Genomic DNA, 16,310 nt, shown 5'->3' on the forward strand with positions numbered 1-16,310 from the left:
GTCGGGTTACATGCTAACCATGGAGCCTGCTTGGGATTCTCTCTCTGCCCTTCCCCTGCTCACACTCTTTCTCTCTCTCAAAAATAAATTAAAAAAAAAAACTTAAAATATAAATTTTAAAAACCAAATTATCATCAGAATCTAATCAGGAGAAAGCATCAGTTTTATGCAAATTTCGAGCCATCTATAGCTTCCAAGTCCCATAATCTCCAGTGTATTTAAACTGCTTCCTTAGCAATCTACACAACAAGGTTCTCTTTTTCAGAAAATTCTGAATGATTTTAGACCACGAATGCCATCCTATTTATTTGTGCATTTCCTCATCCTGGTCCATACAGAGCCGATGGTACCTCTGGATGAAACCTATACATTAAATGTTCTTCCACAGGGATATCCCAGGACCCAAGCTCATCCCTAATCCTGGGTATCAACAGGTCGCTCTGTCACCAAGGGAACATTTCCAACAGCTAAAGGTCATTCCTTCACGGTGGGAATTGCTCAAGGCATAAAAACAGCCAGGCAGAAAAAAAAAAAAAATTAAAAAAAAAAAAACAAAAAAAAACAGCCAGGCTGCAGAGGGTTGAGAGAAAGCTCTGGGACACAGGGAGAAGGGTCTAAAGACCAAACCCTGACCCTCATGAGAAAAACAGGAAAAACAGAAGCTGAAAATAAGCCTGTCAGCCAGGACCATCAGAGGCAGAGAAATAAACATTTCCATGTTCTAAAGCCACAATACTTCAGGGGCACCTGGGCGGCTCAGTCGGTTAAGTGGCTAACTCTTGATTCAGCTCACGTCATGATCTCGTGGTTCATGAGATTGAGTCCTGCATCGGGCTGTGCTAAGGGTTCAGATCCTGCTTGGGATTCTTTCCCTCTCTCTCTCTCTCTCTCTCTCTCTGCCCCTCCCCCATTCTCTCTCTCTTTCTCTCTCTCTCAAAAATAAATGTAAAAAAAAAAAAAAAATCCATGGTATTTCAGAAGAAGACAAGGACACCACCTGACCCAGGACTCAACATTTACCTGAGAACTTGCCTGTTGCCTTCTCTTCCTTCTCTGGGTTTCTTCTTTAAGTGAGATTATATGAAGGAGCGATGTGTGCATCTCGAGACTATGCCTTAAATGTGCCAGCCCAGCCCCTTCACCTGCTGCCACTACATCGCAGGCAGAGGGACCATGAAGTGCAAAAAAAGTGTCTGGCTGGCTCAGTCGGTGGGGCATACGAGTCTGCATCTCAGGGGTCATGAGTTCGAGCTCATGTTGGAGGTGAAATTTATGTAAACAGCAGCAACAACAACGACCAAAAACAAAAGGTGACCTTCTCCCGACCTTTGTTGCAGGTAAGAACCAGGGTTAATAAGCTCCCACATGGAGATCAGCACATGACTCTCTCCTTTCCTGTGTTCACATGACCTCCCCTCCCACAACTCTGGCAACAGCATGGGGATGGTGGCTGCTCCAACCTGCTCCTTCCAAATTCACCTAGAGCAGACCCTTGTTACCTCCCCGTAAAGCAAAGCCCGCGCTCGACTCTCATAAGTGCACCTGGGAGCCCTCGTGACCAATCCCAGCCTCACCTTAGAATCACCTGGAGCACGTTATTAAAGTGACATGGAGGGGCGCCTGGGTGGCTCAGGTGGCTAAGCGTCCGACTTCGGCTCAGGTCGTGATCTCACGGCTCGTGGATCCGTGGTCCTCATCTTGTGCAGACACGAGCAGCCAGTCCACCGCGTTCACAGAACCAGCGTCTTTCCCAGATCCTCTGCCGAGGCCAGAGCCGTCTGTAGTCTCCTCGCGTCTGTCTTCATGCTCTCTTTTCTCTTTTCAGTTTATGTGATGCCTTTAGTCCATCCTTACTGGGGGCTGATGAAATGGCACGGCCCTCCTTGATCTCTGCTTCCCGACAGTTAGCACCTTTGTTCTCATGAACGAGGACAATCGGCTATCCAGGCTCTGCTCTGCCTGCTGCACACAGAAGAGCCAGGGCCCCGATCTGGGGATCCAGCTCTAAATGTTAGATTTGTCTTTGCAAATGCAAAGTCCAGTCACTTATGCATTTGATTCTTTTTATAATGGTTTCGACGAGATATAATTCATGTGTAAAATCTTCCTTGGGGAAGTGTGCAACTCCACTGATATGTGTGTGTGTGACAAAAGAGTGCAATCATCACAATCTAGATTTTTTTTTTTTAATTTTATTTATTTTTTTTTTTAATTTTTTTCAACGTTTTTTTATTTATTTTTGGGACAGAGAGAGACAGAGCATGAACGGGGGAGGGGCAGAGAGAGAGGGAGACACAGAATCAGAAACAGGCTCCAGGCTCCGAGCCATCAGCCCAGAGCCTGACGCGGGGCTCGAACTCACGCGAGATCACGCGAGATCTCGCGAGATCGTGACCTGGTTGAAGTCGGCCGCTTAACCGACTGCGCCACCCAGGCGCCCTAGATTTTTTATTTTATGTTTATTTATTTTTGAGACAGAGCATGAGCAGGGGAGGGGCAGAGAGAGAGGGACACAGGATCCAAAGCAGACTCCATCCATGCTGTCCGTGCAAAGACCATCACAAGGCTTGAACCCACAAACTGTGAGATCGTGACCTGAGTTGAAGTCGGGCGCTCACCTGACTGAGCCACCCAGGTGCCCCCACAATCTTCCCTACAAGGGAATCTTCCCTACAACCCTTGCTCCCTGCTACATCTCCCTAACCCAAATACTAGTACATTCTCTGCTTCTATTTTTGACATTCCTTATACGTGATAGTATACAATCTGTGCTCCTTGGGAACTGGCTTGTTTACTTAGCATTATGTCTAAAAGATTCGTCTATGTTGTAGCATGTAATGGTGCCTCATTCTTTTAAATTTCTGACGATGAGTCTATGAATACACTACATTTTATTTCCCCACAAATCTGTTCACAGATATTGGGTTGTCTCTACTTTTCAACAGTTAGGAATGATGTCATGAACTTGTTGCACAAATTTTTTTGTGTGCACCTATGTCGATTCATTCATCCGAGCTTTGGATCATATCAAATGTGTGCATGCCATGGGAATGCTAGTTTGGGTAAAATATTGACTCTGCTGTGCTGATGGGGGTTTCTGCAGGGTTATGGAGGAGCCAGAGCTACCCTCTGGCTGTGAGGCTAACGGGTGTTCATGGCGGTGGCATCACTGACCTGGGGGTGGAAGTGTGATGGACATACCTCCACGTTATGACACTGCAGATATCACTGTCCTGCTGAACTCCTGGGGTCTCTCTTGGCCAGAAGATTCTCCGCTCATGCGGAGAATGGAGTTTCAGAAAACTGCCAAATCTGCTGAAATGTTTGCTAGTATTTTTATCATTTTGGAGGGAGAGTTGATTAAGTGTGGTCTCTCCCTGCAGTTCCCGTCCATATCTCTTCGCTGGATCCTGGAGTGGTTCAAGCACAGCCTTGCGCGGCCACAGGACGGTTTTGAGACCGAGTCTGCATTTACAGAGCTCAGAATTCAATAGGCGTGGCAGGCACCCAACAGACCATTATAAAATACGCATGCGTGGTTCCTTTCTCTTTATTTCAATGGGGAAGTTCTGGGTCTATGTTAAGGAACTTTTCAGGGAATTTAGAGGAGACCTGGGAAATACAACTTGGAAAAAAATGGACTGAATTTTGATATATTCAGAATGTTTCTTTTTTTCTTAAGATTTTGGTGGGGGGCATCTGCATGGCTCAGTGTGACTGTTGATTTTGACTCACATCATGGTCTCATGATTGTGGAATGGGGCCCCACCTCAGGCTCTGTGCTGAGCATGGAACCTGCTTGGGATTCTCTCTCTCTCTCTCTCTCTCTCTCTCTCCCTCTGCCCCTCTCCCTGACTTGCACACTCTCACTGTCACTAGAATAATTAAAAAAAAAAAAACCAGATATTTTAAATTTTTAAGTAATCTCCACACCCAACATGGGGCTTAAACTCACGACCATGAGATTAAGAGTTGCACACTCTTCCAACTGAGCCAGCCAGCTACCCTTATTTTTTTTAAAGATTATTTTAGGGGCACCTAGGTGGCTCAGTTAGTTGAGCATCTGACTTCGACTCAGGTCATGATCACACATTTGTGGGTTTGAGCCCCGTGTCAGGTTCTGTGCTGACAGTTCAAAGACTGGAACCTGCTTTGGATTCTGTGTCTTCCTCCCTCTCTCTGCCCCTCCCCCACTCACACTATGTCTCTCTCTTTCTCTCAAAAATAAATAAACATTAAAAAAATGTTTTTAAAAATAATATAAAATTTTTAAAAGATTTTACTTTTTTAGACTTTTTTTCAAAGTTCATTTATTTTGTTTTAATTTTTTTTCAACGTTTATTTATTTTTGGGACAGAGAGAGACAGAGCATGAATGGGGGAGGGGCAGAGAGAGAGGGAGACACAGAATCGGAAGCAGGCTCCAGGCTCTGAGCCATCAGCCCAGAGCCTGACGCGGGGCTCGAACCCGCGGACCGCGAGATCGTGACCTGGCTGAAGTCGGACGCTTAACCGACTGGCGCCACCCAGGCACCCCCAAAGTTCATTTATTTTTGAGAGAGTATGTGCACACACGCACAAGCACGGGAGGGGCAGAGAGACAGGGGGACAGAGGATCCAAAACAGGCTCTAAGATGATAGCAGAGAGCCCAATGCAGGGACTCAAACAGCCCGATATGGGACTCAAACTCACGATCCGTGAGATCATGACAAGAGACTTGAGCCAAAGTTGGACGCTTAACTGACTAAGCCACCCAGATACTCTGATTTTATTTCATTTTTTAAGTAATCTCTACAACCAACATGGGGCTTGAACTCACAACCTGAAATCAAGAGTCACATGCTCAACCAACTGAGCCAGGCAGGTGCTCCCATGTTTTCTATGTTTTCATATTAGTGTTTTCTATATTTTCAAGGGATAGTTCAGTTTCCTTCACTAAACACTATTTTTGAAAACAGAGGAAAAGAGGCACTGGATATATCTTATTTAATTAATATACCTTGATATTAAATTTTTTGGGGTTTTTTTTTGTTTTTTGGGTTTTTTTTGTTGTTTGGATCATTTTTTGGTTTTTGTGAGTTTTTCTTTTTTTTCTTTTGATATTAAAACTTTTAAAAGAACCAACAACTGATGAATTTGTGTTTAAAATGGATGGATTTTTTTGAAGAATAGAGGACTTGTGACTATACATTTTGCAGAGCATTTGTGACTGATGCACCATATTACAAATAGATGCTTGAACAGTCTCAGCAAACTACTTGATAATTGTTAACAGTTGTTCATATTTTATAATGCAGATGTATCCAGCCTCTTAGGTTCAGCATGATCCCAGTCAACAAGTACTAGTAAATTTCATGTCGATGCTCAGACATTAGAGCAGTCCCATAAGTCACAAACGAATCTCAAGAATTAATCTCTAGTATCACCACTTGTACTCAGGAATATCCTGGGATTTGTAGCCATAAAATAAGATGATAAAATACAATAGACGAATCTTAATAAAAACAGGGATGGGGGGGTACCTGGCTGGCTCAGTCGGTAGAGCATGTGACTCTTGATCTCAGGGTCGTGAGTTTGAGCCCCACGTTGGGCGTAGAGAATACTTAAAATCTGTTTTTTAATGTTTATTTATTTATTTTGAGAGAGAACAAGATAGAGAGCAACTGGGGGAGGGGCAGAGAGAGAGTGAGACAGAGAATCCCAAGCAGGCTCCATGCTGTCAGCACAGAGCCTAACGCAGGGCTCGATCCCATGAACCGAAAGATCATGACCTGAGCCAAAATCAGGAGTCGGTTGCTTAACTGACGGAGACACCCAGGCATCCCCCAAAATAAAATCTTTAAAAAATAATAATAATAATAAAGTTTCATGCAATACTGGATGTGTGTGCATGTATGTGTGACTGGGTACAATGACAATATAAATGACAATATAAGAGATCAATGGACGGTTTTTTTTTTTTTAATGTTTATTTTTCAGAGAGAGAGAGAGAGAGAGTGCAAGCAGGGGAGGGGCAGAGAGAGAGGGAGACACAGAATGTGAAGCAGGCTCCAGGCTCTGAGCTGTCAGCACAGAGCCCAACACAGGTCTCCAACCCACACTGTGAGATCATGACCTGAGTCGAAGTCAGACTCTTACCAACTGAGCCATCAAGGCACTGCAGAGAGTTTTAACAGCAAGAGTGTCACTAAGGTGAGGGAACTGAAGAAGACGGACACAAAAAGGTTGAGGGACCGACCATATACAGCCACGTATTAAAAATGAAAGATAATCCTGATGGATTTGGCTCTGAAATGAAAAATAGGCTAGAAGGAAAAATAGGCTAGACACATATATGTGGAGACATGGTTTTTGAATATGTGACAGGTGTGGTATACAAAAGAAAGAAGGAAAAAGTAAATTGGGCTTTACCAAAATTAAATTAATTTATGCAGGGGCGCCTGGATGGCTCAGTCAGTTAAGCATCTGACTCTTGATTTCAGCTCATGTCATGATCTCATGGTTCATGAGAGTGAGCCCTGTGCTGGGTGTGGAGCCTGTTTGCAATTCTCTCTTCCTCTGTTCCTCCCCCATTCATGTGTATGCACACATGTGCATGCATTCTCTCTCACAAAAAGAAAAAAAAAATATATATATATATATATATAGATGCATTGAGGGATACTATCAAGGAAGTGAAAAGACAACCCATCTGGGAGAAAACATTGGTGAGTTATATAACTGATAAGGCTCTGATGTCCAAAATATATAAAGAACTCTTACAACTCAAAACAAGCAAACAACAACAACAAAAACTTTAAGATAAGCAAAATAATTGAATAAATATTTGCAGAAATAGAAAAACCCATCCTAAAACGAATAAGGAATGTCAAGAGTCCCCAAATAACCAAAACAATCCTAAAAAAAGAGCAAAGTTGGAGGATTTGCACTTTCTGATTTCAAAACTTGCCACAAAGTTAGAGTAATCAAAACAGTGTGTTGTGGACCATACATAATACACAGGCCATATGCTAGTGGAATAAAACAGAGAACCCAGAAATAACCCTTGTATATATGTCAGAATATTTTTGACAAGGGTGCTAAGACAGACTTTTTAACAAGTGGTGCCAGGAAAACCTGATATCCACATGCAGAAGAATGAAGTTGGATCCTTACTTTACACTAAACACAAAAAACTAATCCAAGAAGGATCAAATACCTAAACATAAAAGCTAAAACAATAAAGCTCTTACAAGGAAACATAATGAAAAAGTTACATGACCTTGGACATAGCAATTGTCTCTTGGATTTGACACCAAAAGCACAGGCAGCAAAAGAAAAAGACAAACAGATAAAATACACTGTATCAAAAGTAAAAGCTTTTGTGCATCCTAGTATGTTACTAAATGAGTACAAAGGCAACCCAAAGAATGGAAGAAAATATTTGCAGATCAGGTATCTGATGAAGAGTTAATAGCCAGAATACATAAAGAACTCTTACAATTCAACAACAAGCCCAATTGAAAAAGAGTCATAGGACTTGAACACACATTTCTCTGAAAAAGAGACACAAATGATGTTCAACATCATTAAACAACACATTAAAAAATATTCAACATCACTAATCATTACAGAAATGAAAATCAAAACCTCAATGGTACACCACTTCACACCCATTAGGATGATGATTACATAGAGACAAAAAAAAAAAAACAAAAACAAAAACAAAAAACAAAAACAAGAAATACCAAGCATTGGTGAGGATATGAAGAAGTTGTAACTCTTGGGTATTCCCAGAACAAAGGCAAAATGGTGCAGTTGCTATGCTTTTCCTCAAAAAGTTAAACACATGGGAGCGCCTGGCTGGCTTAGTCAGAAGAGCCTGTGACTGTTGATCTCAGAGTTGTGAGTTCAAGCCCCATGTTGGGTGAAGAGATTGCTTAAAAAAATAAAATCTTGGGGAAAAAAAAAACATTAAACACATGATTACCATATGATCCAGAAATTCCATCTGTAGATATATGCTCATGAGGACTGAAGTGAGGGACTCAAACAGATTTCAATACTCTTGTGTGATAATCACCTGGAAGTGTTATGTTGTTTTTTCATTACAGGGTTAATTTTTTTTTTAAATATTTATTTTTGAGAGAGAGAGAGGCAGAGAGAGAGAGAGAGAGACAGAGGGTGAGTAGGGGAGGGGTAGAGAGAGAGGGAGACACAGAATCCGAAGCAGGTTCCAGGCTCTGAGATGTCAGCACAGAGCCCGACGCGGGGCTCGACTCCACGGACCATGAGATCATGACCTGAGCCAAAGTCTGATGCCCAGCCAACTGAGCCACCCAGGCGCCCCTAATTTTGTAAATGTTTTAAATTCCTGCTTTGAATAATATGGAAAGGAAATAAAGCATTGATGCATCACTATGAAATATGTTTACAAGAAATTGTTTTAGTTCATTGCTGACTTCATTTTGATTAAAAAGGTAATATTTGCCACCTATATTCACAGGTAAAAGGAGCTTGTAAACTGTCCTACAGTAAAATCCAGCTATTTCAGATCCAGGACAGAGTTTTCTCCGTATGTTATTAAGGAAGGGAGCATGTGAGTGAAAGATAGACCTTGGTCAATGATTCTCACCTCTGGAATGACTGAAATCTACATTTAAAAAAAATTTTTTTAATGGCTATTTATTTTTGAGAGACAGAGACAGACAGAGGATAATCAGGGGAGGGACAGAGAGAGAAGGAGACACAGAATCCAAAGCAGGCTCCAGGCTCTGAGCTGTCAGCACAGAGCCCGACACGGGGCTCGAACTCACAAACTGTGAGATCATGACCTGAGCTGAAGTCGGATGCTTAACCGACTGAGCCACCCAGGCGCCCCTGAAATCTACATTTTGAAAAAATGTTTATTTATTTAATTTAGAGAGAGAAAGAGAGCATGAGCAGGGAGAGGTGCGGAGAGAGGGTGAGGGAGAGTGAGAGAGCAAGAGAGGGAGAGAATCCAAGCAGGCTCCATGTTAACAGTACATGGACTGGATCTCACGACCCATGAGGTCATGACCTGAGCTGACATCAAGAGTCAGCTCTTCAACCGACTGAGCCACCCAGGCACCCCTGGAACCTAAAAATTTAAGCTGAAGAGTTAATGATTGTAAAATCTACATTTTTCAGAATACCTCAAATATTTACACATAAAAGGTTTTAAAACTACATCACCAAAAAATACATCTATGGAGTATTTATGCATTATAGTGTAATTGGCAAAGTTGAAACAACCCAATGTTTAACAACTAATTGTTGGATTAACAAACTGGAGCATATCAGGACGCTTGAGTGGCCCAGTCAGTTAGGCATCTGACTTCAGCTCAGGTCATGATCTCGCAATTCGTGAGTTCGAGCCCCACGTCGGGCTCTGTGCTGACAGCTCAGAGCCTGGAGCCTGCTTAGGATTCTGTGTCTCTCTCTCTCTCTCTGCCCCTCCCCCAGTCACTCTCTGTCTCTCAAATATGAATAAACATTAAAAAAATTTTTTAAATAAAAATTTTTTTAAAAACTGTGGCATATCCATACAACGAAATGTCACTCAGGAATAAAAAGGAATGAACTATTTTTTTTTTAATTTTTTTTTCAACGTTTATTTATTTTTTTGGGACAGAGAGAGACAGAGCATGAACAGGGGAGGGGCAGAGAGAGAGAGGGAGACACAGAATCGGAAACAGGCTCCAGGCTCTGAGCCATCAGCCCAGAGCCCGACGCGGGGCTCGAACTCACAGACCGCGAGATCGTGACCTGGCTGAAGTTGGACGCTTAACCGACTGCACCACCCAGGCGCCCCAGGAATGAACTATTAATCTACAGCACAGCATGGGTTAATATCAAAGGCATTACGCTGAGTGAAAGAAACCAGTTTCAAAAGGTTATATAATGTATGGTTCCAATTATAGGATATTATGAAAAATGTAAAAATCTGATGGAAATTAGATTGGAGAATCCAGGTGTGAGCCTAGGGAAGATATGATTTCAGAGAGGCATGAGGAAATAATCTCTGGAGTGATGGCTAATCTCGGTACCTGATCATGCACAGGGCTTCTAAGAGGTGGGTGACATGAACAGGACCCAAGAGCAACCAATGACAGCTCTGTCTCCAGCATGTTCCATCTCCATCCTGGAAAATTCTGGGCTTGCAGGGTTCTAGCAGCGTCTGCTGCATGAGGCCTCTTTCGCTCAATATTCCCAGGGAGGGTATGACATCATATGGTCAAAATGCCCAAGTTTGTGATTCTACCTCCATGACAATATTGGACGTGTGAGCCCCCCAAGGAAATGAAATCAAGTATGAGTCAGAGTGAAATGAAATACACTTTATTAAAAATCTCTCCCTTCTCATGATTCTACCCTAAATAAAGTCTAAGGGACATTAGGTTAAAAAAAATAAGTGTAGTTGGGAATGCAAGCTGGTACCGCCACTCTGGAAAACAGTATGGAGGTTCCTCAAAAAACTAAAAATAGAACTACCCTATGACCCAGCAATTGCACTACTAGGTATTTATCCAAGGGATACAGGTGTGCTGTTTCGAAGGGACACATGCACCCCCATGTTTACAGTAGCACTATCAACAATAGTCAAAGTATGGAAAGAGCCCAAATGTCCATCAATGGATGAATGGATAAAGGAGATGTGGTATACATAAACAATGGAGTATTACTCGGCAATCAAAAAGAATGAAATCTTGCCATTTGCAATACATGGATGGAACTGGATGGTATTATGCTAAATGAAATTAGTCAAAGAAAGACAAAAATCATATGACTTCACTCATATGAGGACTTCAGGAGACAAAACAGATGAACAAAAGGGAAGGAAAACAAAAATAATATAAAAACAGGGAGGGGGACAAAACAGAAGAGACTCATAAATATGGAGAACAAACTGAGGGTTATGGGAGGGGTGGTGGGAGGGATGGGCTAAATGGGTAAGGGGCATTAAGGAATCTACTCCTGAAATCATTGTTTCACTCTATGCTAATTTGGATGTAAATTTTAGAAACATAAAAAAAATAAAATTGAAATGAATGAATGAGGGGCGCCTGGGTGGCGCAGTCGGTTAAGCGTCCGACTTCAGCCAGGTCACGATCTCGCGGTCCGTGAGTTCGAGCCCCGCGTCGGGCTCTGGGCTGATGGCTCAGATTCTGGAGCCTGTTTCCGATTCTGTGTCTCCCTCTCTCTCTGCCCCTCCCCCGTTCATGCTCTGTCTCTCTCTGTCCCAAAAATAAATAAACGTTGAAAAAAAAATAAATAAATAAAAAATAAAAAAAAAAAAAAAAAAAAAGAAATGAATGAATGAATGAATGTAGGGGTACCTGGGAGGCTCAGTTGGTTAAGTGTCCAACTCTTGATTTTGGCTCAGGTCATGATATCCCAGTTCATGAGTTCAAGCTCCTCACTAGGCTCTGAACTGACAGCACAGAGCCTGCTTGGGATTCTCTCTCTCCTTCTCTCTCTGCTCCTCTCCTGATCTCTCTCTCAAAGAAATAAAAATTTAAAAAATAAATATCAACAAGTAAATTTTTAGGTTCCATCTGAAATGAGGTCATAGACTTTTGTAATGATCTTTACAATGTGCCATAAAAATGTTTTTGAAGACGCTTATGTATCACAAAATCCCAAAATTCTCAGATGAAAGTTGAAGCTATAAATATCTGCTAAGACCAGAGAATAGAAACAAACACTATGAACTAGTTCTGTAAGGACCCTCTGGATCCCTTGCCTGTTCTCAGTCCTGACGCAATGATCCTGGCACTAATAGTAACTTTGGGCTCGTGAAGGGAAGAATGAGCACTTTGTTAGGTTATTTTTTTGCCCTTTAGCAGAACTCGGTGTGCATGTTGAGGCCAATACAAACATGTGACATGGGCGTACAAAATACTGCTTGTCTGACCTCATGAACTAGGGAATTCCTGATGCCCTCCAGGGATTTTTATCCCACAAAGCAAACTTAATAGGGCAAAAGGGAACATTAACTAGTTTTCTCAATGTACCTTATATCTCAATGATACAAATAAAAATGGAACAAATACATGAGGGAGAACAGACAAATATTTCTTACAGAAGAATGTTAAATAGTATACACGGATATTCCTCTTTCCAAGAGGTGGAGATTAGTTCACCTGCTCTTTCCAAGAGGTGGAGATCAGTTCACCCGCTCCCACACCATTGTGTCTGGGCTAAACCTATCAACTCCCTTCCAATCAATACAGAATGGGAATGGACAGATAGAAATTTTATAGTGGAGAAACAGGAAAACACTACCAACACTTGATAACCAAGTGGTCGAGATCGACATAGCCGGTGATAAGTAAAGATTAATGATTAATAAATAATTCATTTCCAGTGATATGATGTGATGAGATGTTTTTTCTAAGTAAGCATTGTCTAATCAAAGAAAAACATCAGACAAAACAAATTTTAGAGGTATTCTAGATAGTACCTGAACAGTCCTCCACATACCTGTCAAGTTCATAAAATTCTAGGAGACTGAGAATCAGACAGAGAGCAGAGGAAGTTGGAGACACATGTCGGCTGAATGTAATGTGGTATTCCGGACTGGATCCTAGAAGAGAAAAAAAGACATTCGTGTTAAAACTGATGAAATAAGAATAAAGTCTACAGTTCAATTTACAGTGCGGTGCCAGGGCTGGTTTCTTAGTTTTCCAAAATGTACCATGGAAACCATGGAAACGTAAGATGTTAATAACAGGAGAGACAGGGGGAGGGGAAGATGGGAATTCTATGTTCTTTGCTACTTTCCTGCAAATTTAGACAGATTCCAAAGTAAAAAAAATTACATTAAAATTGCAACCATTTATAAGTTAATTACAGATATTTACATTAAATTATGTTGGAGTGCCCGGGTGACTGGTTCCATTGAGCATCTGACTTTGGCTCAGGTCATGATTTTGCAGTTCATGAGTTCGAGGGCCACGTCAGGCACTGTGCTGACAGCTCTGAGCCTGGAGCCTGCTTCAGATTCTGTGTCTCCCTCTCTCTCTGCTGTTCCCCCACTCACACACACACACACACACACTGTCTCTCTCAAAAACAAAAAATACATTAAAGCATGTCTGAGTTGATATCTACTGTTGTCTTTTGAATGTGTCCATTTGCTCTGTTGGGTGATTTCAAAAGTGGGAAAGCTCATTAAGCAAAATGGATTCAATAGACTCACGTCTTTGGTCTCCAGATGGCTACTCTTCTGCTAATCCAAGCTTAATGAAGAGTTCCTCTATAAGCTTGTCTCCCCAACTTGGAAATGCAGGCACCCGCCTTGGAATCGACTTCTCATCAACCAGCCTGTTGGCACCAAGACCGATCCCAGAACAACTGACCTTCCAAAGACCTTGAATATTAATTCATTCTCATCATAGACATAAAATGTCTACTTAATGTTAGCCTTCTACCTCCACTCTTTTTACATCTCAGCTAACATATCATCCTGCCTTGGCCTTTGTCTCCTCAGAATTCCAAGGTTCCACTGAAAATATTTTTAACATGCTCATCTTTCTCCACACACGTTTTCTTTTTTCTTTTTTTAATTTTTATTTACTTTTGAAAGAGAGTAAGAGACAGAGTGCGAGCAGGGGAGGGGAGGGGCAGAGAGAGAGGGAGACACATAATGTGAAGCAGGCTCCAGGCTCTGAGCTGTCAGCACAGAGCCCAACGCAGGGCTCAAACCCACGAACCGTGAGATCATGACCTGAGCTGAAGTCGGATGCTTAACTGACTGAGCCACCCAGGCGCCCCAACACACACGTTTTCTAATTCCAAACTACTACTGTTCTCTAAGAATGTGAGACACAATATTCACAACCTGGTTGTCATTGTTCTTAACAATGAAAACCTAATTTTACCTCCAACTTCACCTCAGGACACTTGCGTTACGTTACAGGGATGCGGAACCCTCTGCCCTGAATTCCTCGAAGGAACACCCCACAGGTATTCTTCTTACAGGCCCAACTAGTCTTACGATCACATGGCCAGTAAATCCCAAGGAAATTTGATATGTCACATTAAAAATTATACATCCAGGGTGTCTGGCTGGCTCTGTCGGTTAAGCGCCCGACTCTTGACTTTGGCTCAGGTCATGACCTCACGGTTCATTAGATTGATCCTGAGTTGGGGGTCTGTGCTGACAGCACAAAGCCTGCTTGGAATTCTCGCTCTCCCTCTCTCTCTCTTTGTCCCTCCGCCATTCATGCTCTATCTCTCTCAAAATAAATAAATAAGCATTTTAAAAAATTATACACCCAAAGACATTTCCAGTAACTCTACGTTATTTCAGGACCGTTTTATTTATTGGGCTCTGAATTTCTCCATGACCAGCATTAATAAAATGTAATTACATGAGTACTTACATAATTATTACATAGGATTTCATTTACAATGGCTGTTATTTATTCCTTATTGTTGTAGCAGAATCTCTGTCTTATTCAAAACTATAAAATAAGACTGACTGGGGCGACTTGGTGGCTCACTTGGTTAAACATCCCACTCTTGGTTTGGGCTTGGGTCATGATCTCACAGTTTCGTGAGTTCGAGCCCTACATCGGACTCTGCACTGACAGTGCAGAACCTGCTTGGGATTCTCTCTCTCCCCTCTCTCTTTCTCTGTCCCTCCCCCACTTGCTCTGTCTCTTTCTCTCTCAAAATAAATAAACTTAAAAAAAATTTTTTAATAAAATAAGACTATTTTACTGAAGATTTCTTGAAGGATGAGTATAACAAGTGGCTGAACACTGGGGTGCCTGGGTGGCTCAGTCAGTTTAGCATCTGACTTCAGATCAGGTCATGATCTCACGGTTCATGGGTTCAAGCCCCATGTTGGGCTCCGTGCTGACAGCTCAGAGCCTAGAGCCTGCTTCGCATTCTGTGTCTCACTTTCTCTCTCATGCTGTCTGTCTCTCTCTCTCAAAAACAAATGAACATTAAAAAAAAAAAAAAAGATGTGGCTGAACACAGTGCAAACCAGACAATTTATATTTCTCTGATGAGACGAGGGAAGTGTGTATTTCTTCCCATGCACACAGAGAAGAATCTGGATACACAGTGGTTGTGACTCAGGAGAATAAAGGGGCAGGCAGTTGGGAAACCTGAATTGATTAGGGCAGAGGTGGTCATCAGCCACCAGCAGGTCTTATAAAAAACAGAAAAATAAATGTAAATAATGGAGGAGAAGGTGTAAAAAGATACAAAGGTGCTCACCAGGACAAGGATGCTTTGAGTGGCTCTGATCTCAGGGGAGGACGTAGGTGGCACTTTGGTTCTATGAATGTGTTGGACCTGATGCCTGTGCTTGTGCAGGATGGAAACCATGAACACACTGGTCCAAGTTATGAGCCCCAAGCACAAAACATCATGGACAGATATCAATAACATATATAGTAAGTCTGTGTGTTTGTCATGCAGTTTAGAAGTACAGTATCCCAAGTCCATAGTTCTTGAAGTGTTTCTGCTGTTCCATTTGTCAGTCACATACACAGGAACCATAATATGGAGTATTATGTTCAGAGTCCAACAGAGGATATTTGAGGGGCCAATGTATTGGGAAGCTTTCCCTTTAAGCATTGCCCACCTGGAGCCCCAGGGACTGATGGTGATGGCTTGGAAGACACTCAAGAGGCAGGTGGTGTCGATGGACATACCCCGGGCCACTCTGTGAACAAAGAAAACAACTTTGCATCCAAAGTCACTGAGAAAAGATTTCAGCTCAAAAGCTGCCATGGTCTCTGGGATCCCTCGAGAGAGAATGACCAAGGAGTTGGTTAAAGTCAAGTGCCTGAGAATCAAGCCTGTGGACTTTGCCCCGTATCCCCTGAGGTAATGGGACGTAAAATGGTAGAAGAGCCAGAAGTTTCCCAGGATTCCAACAACTATCTGGAATAAGAAGATCAGAGCAAATTTCACATCTGTTGAGGCCATTCTGTCATTTTCCAGGGTTCAGAGTTCGCATTCACAAAGAGAAGACTCTACATGAAAACAGGAGTTGTGGGCTAATGGTTCATGGAAAATAAATTTAAAATTCTCCACGTGATACTACTTTTCTCTGAGAATTTCTTTCAAATGCACACATGTTCTTTGATTCAAAGATTTCCAAGTTCAGGGGCGCATGGGTGGCTCAGTCAGATAAGTGTCCGACTTCAGCTCAGGTCATGTTCTCGTGGTTCGTGAGTTCAAGCCCTGAGTCAGGCTCTGTGCTAACAGCTCAGAACCTGGAGCCTGCTTTGGATTCTGTGTCTCCCAATCTCTGCCCCTCTCCTTCTTGTGCTCTGTCTCTC

General features: G+C 42.2%; 1 protein-coding gene across 1 annotated transcript; it reads right to left on the reverse strand.

Moving 5' to 3' along the window:
• Window positions 1-15,009: 15,009 nt before the first annotated feature.
• Window positions 15,010-15,954, reverse strand: LOC121018822 (vomeronasal type-1 receptor 2). The gene has a single exon (XM_040457852.1). The coding sequence runs from the start codon at window positions 15,952-15,954 to the stop codon at window positions 15,010-15,012; it is 945 nt and encodes a 314-aa protein (XP_040313786.1).
• Between the last annotated feature and the right edge of the window lie 356 nt (window positions 15,955-16,310).

This window comes from Herpailurus yagouaroundi, unplaced genomic scaffold (genome assembly GCF_014898765.1).
Source record: "Herpailurus yagouaroundi ecotype Mexico unplaced genomic scaffold, PumYag 220, whole genome shotgun sequence".
Lineage (NCBI taxonomy): Eukaryota > Metazoa > Chordata > Mammalia > Carnivora > Felidae > Herpailurus > Herpailurus yagouaroundi.

Bases quoted from the DNA above. Each gene is read 5' to 3' on its own strand.
- LOC121018822 (XM_040457852.1), bottom strand. From the start codon at position 15,954: ATGGCCTCAACAGATGTGAAATTTGCTCTGATCTTCTTATTCCAGATA.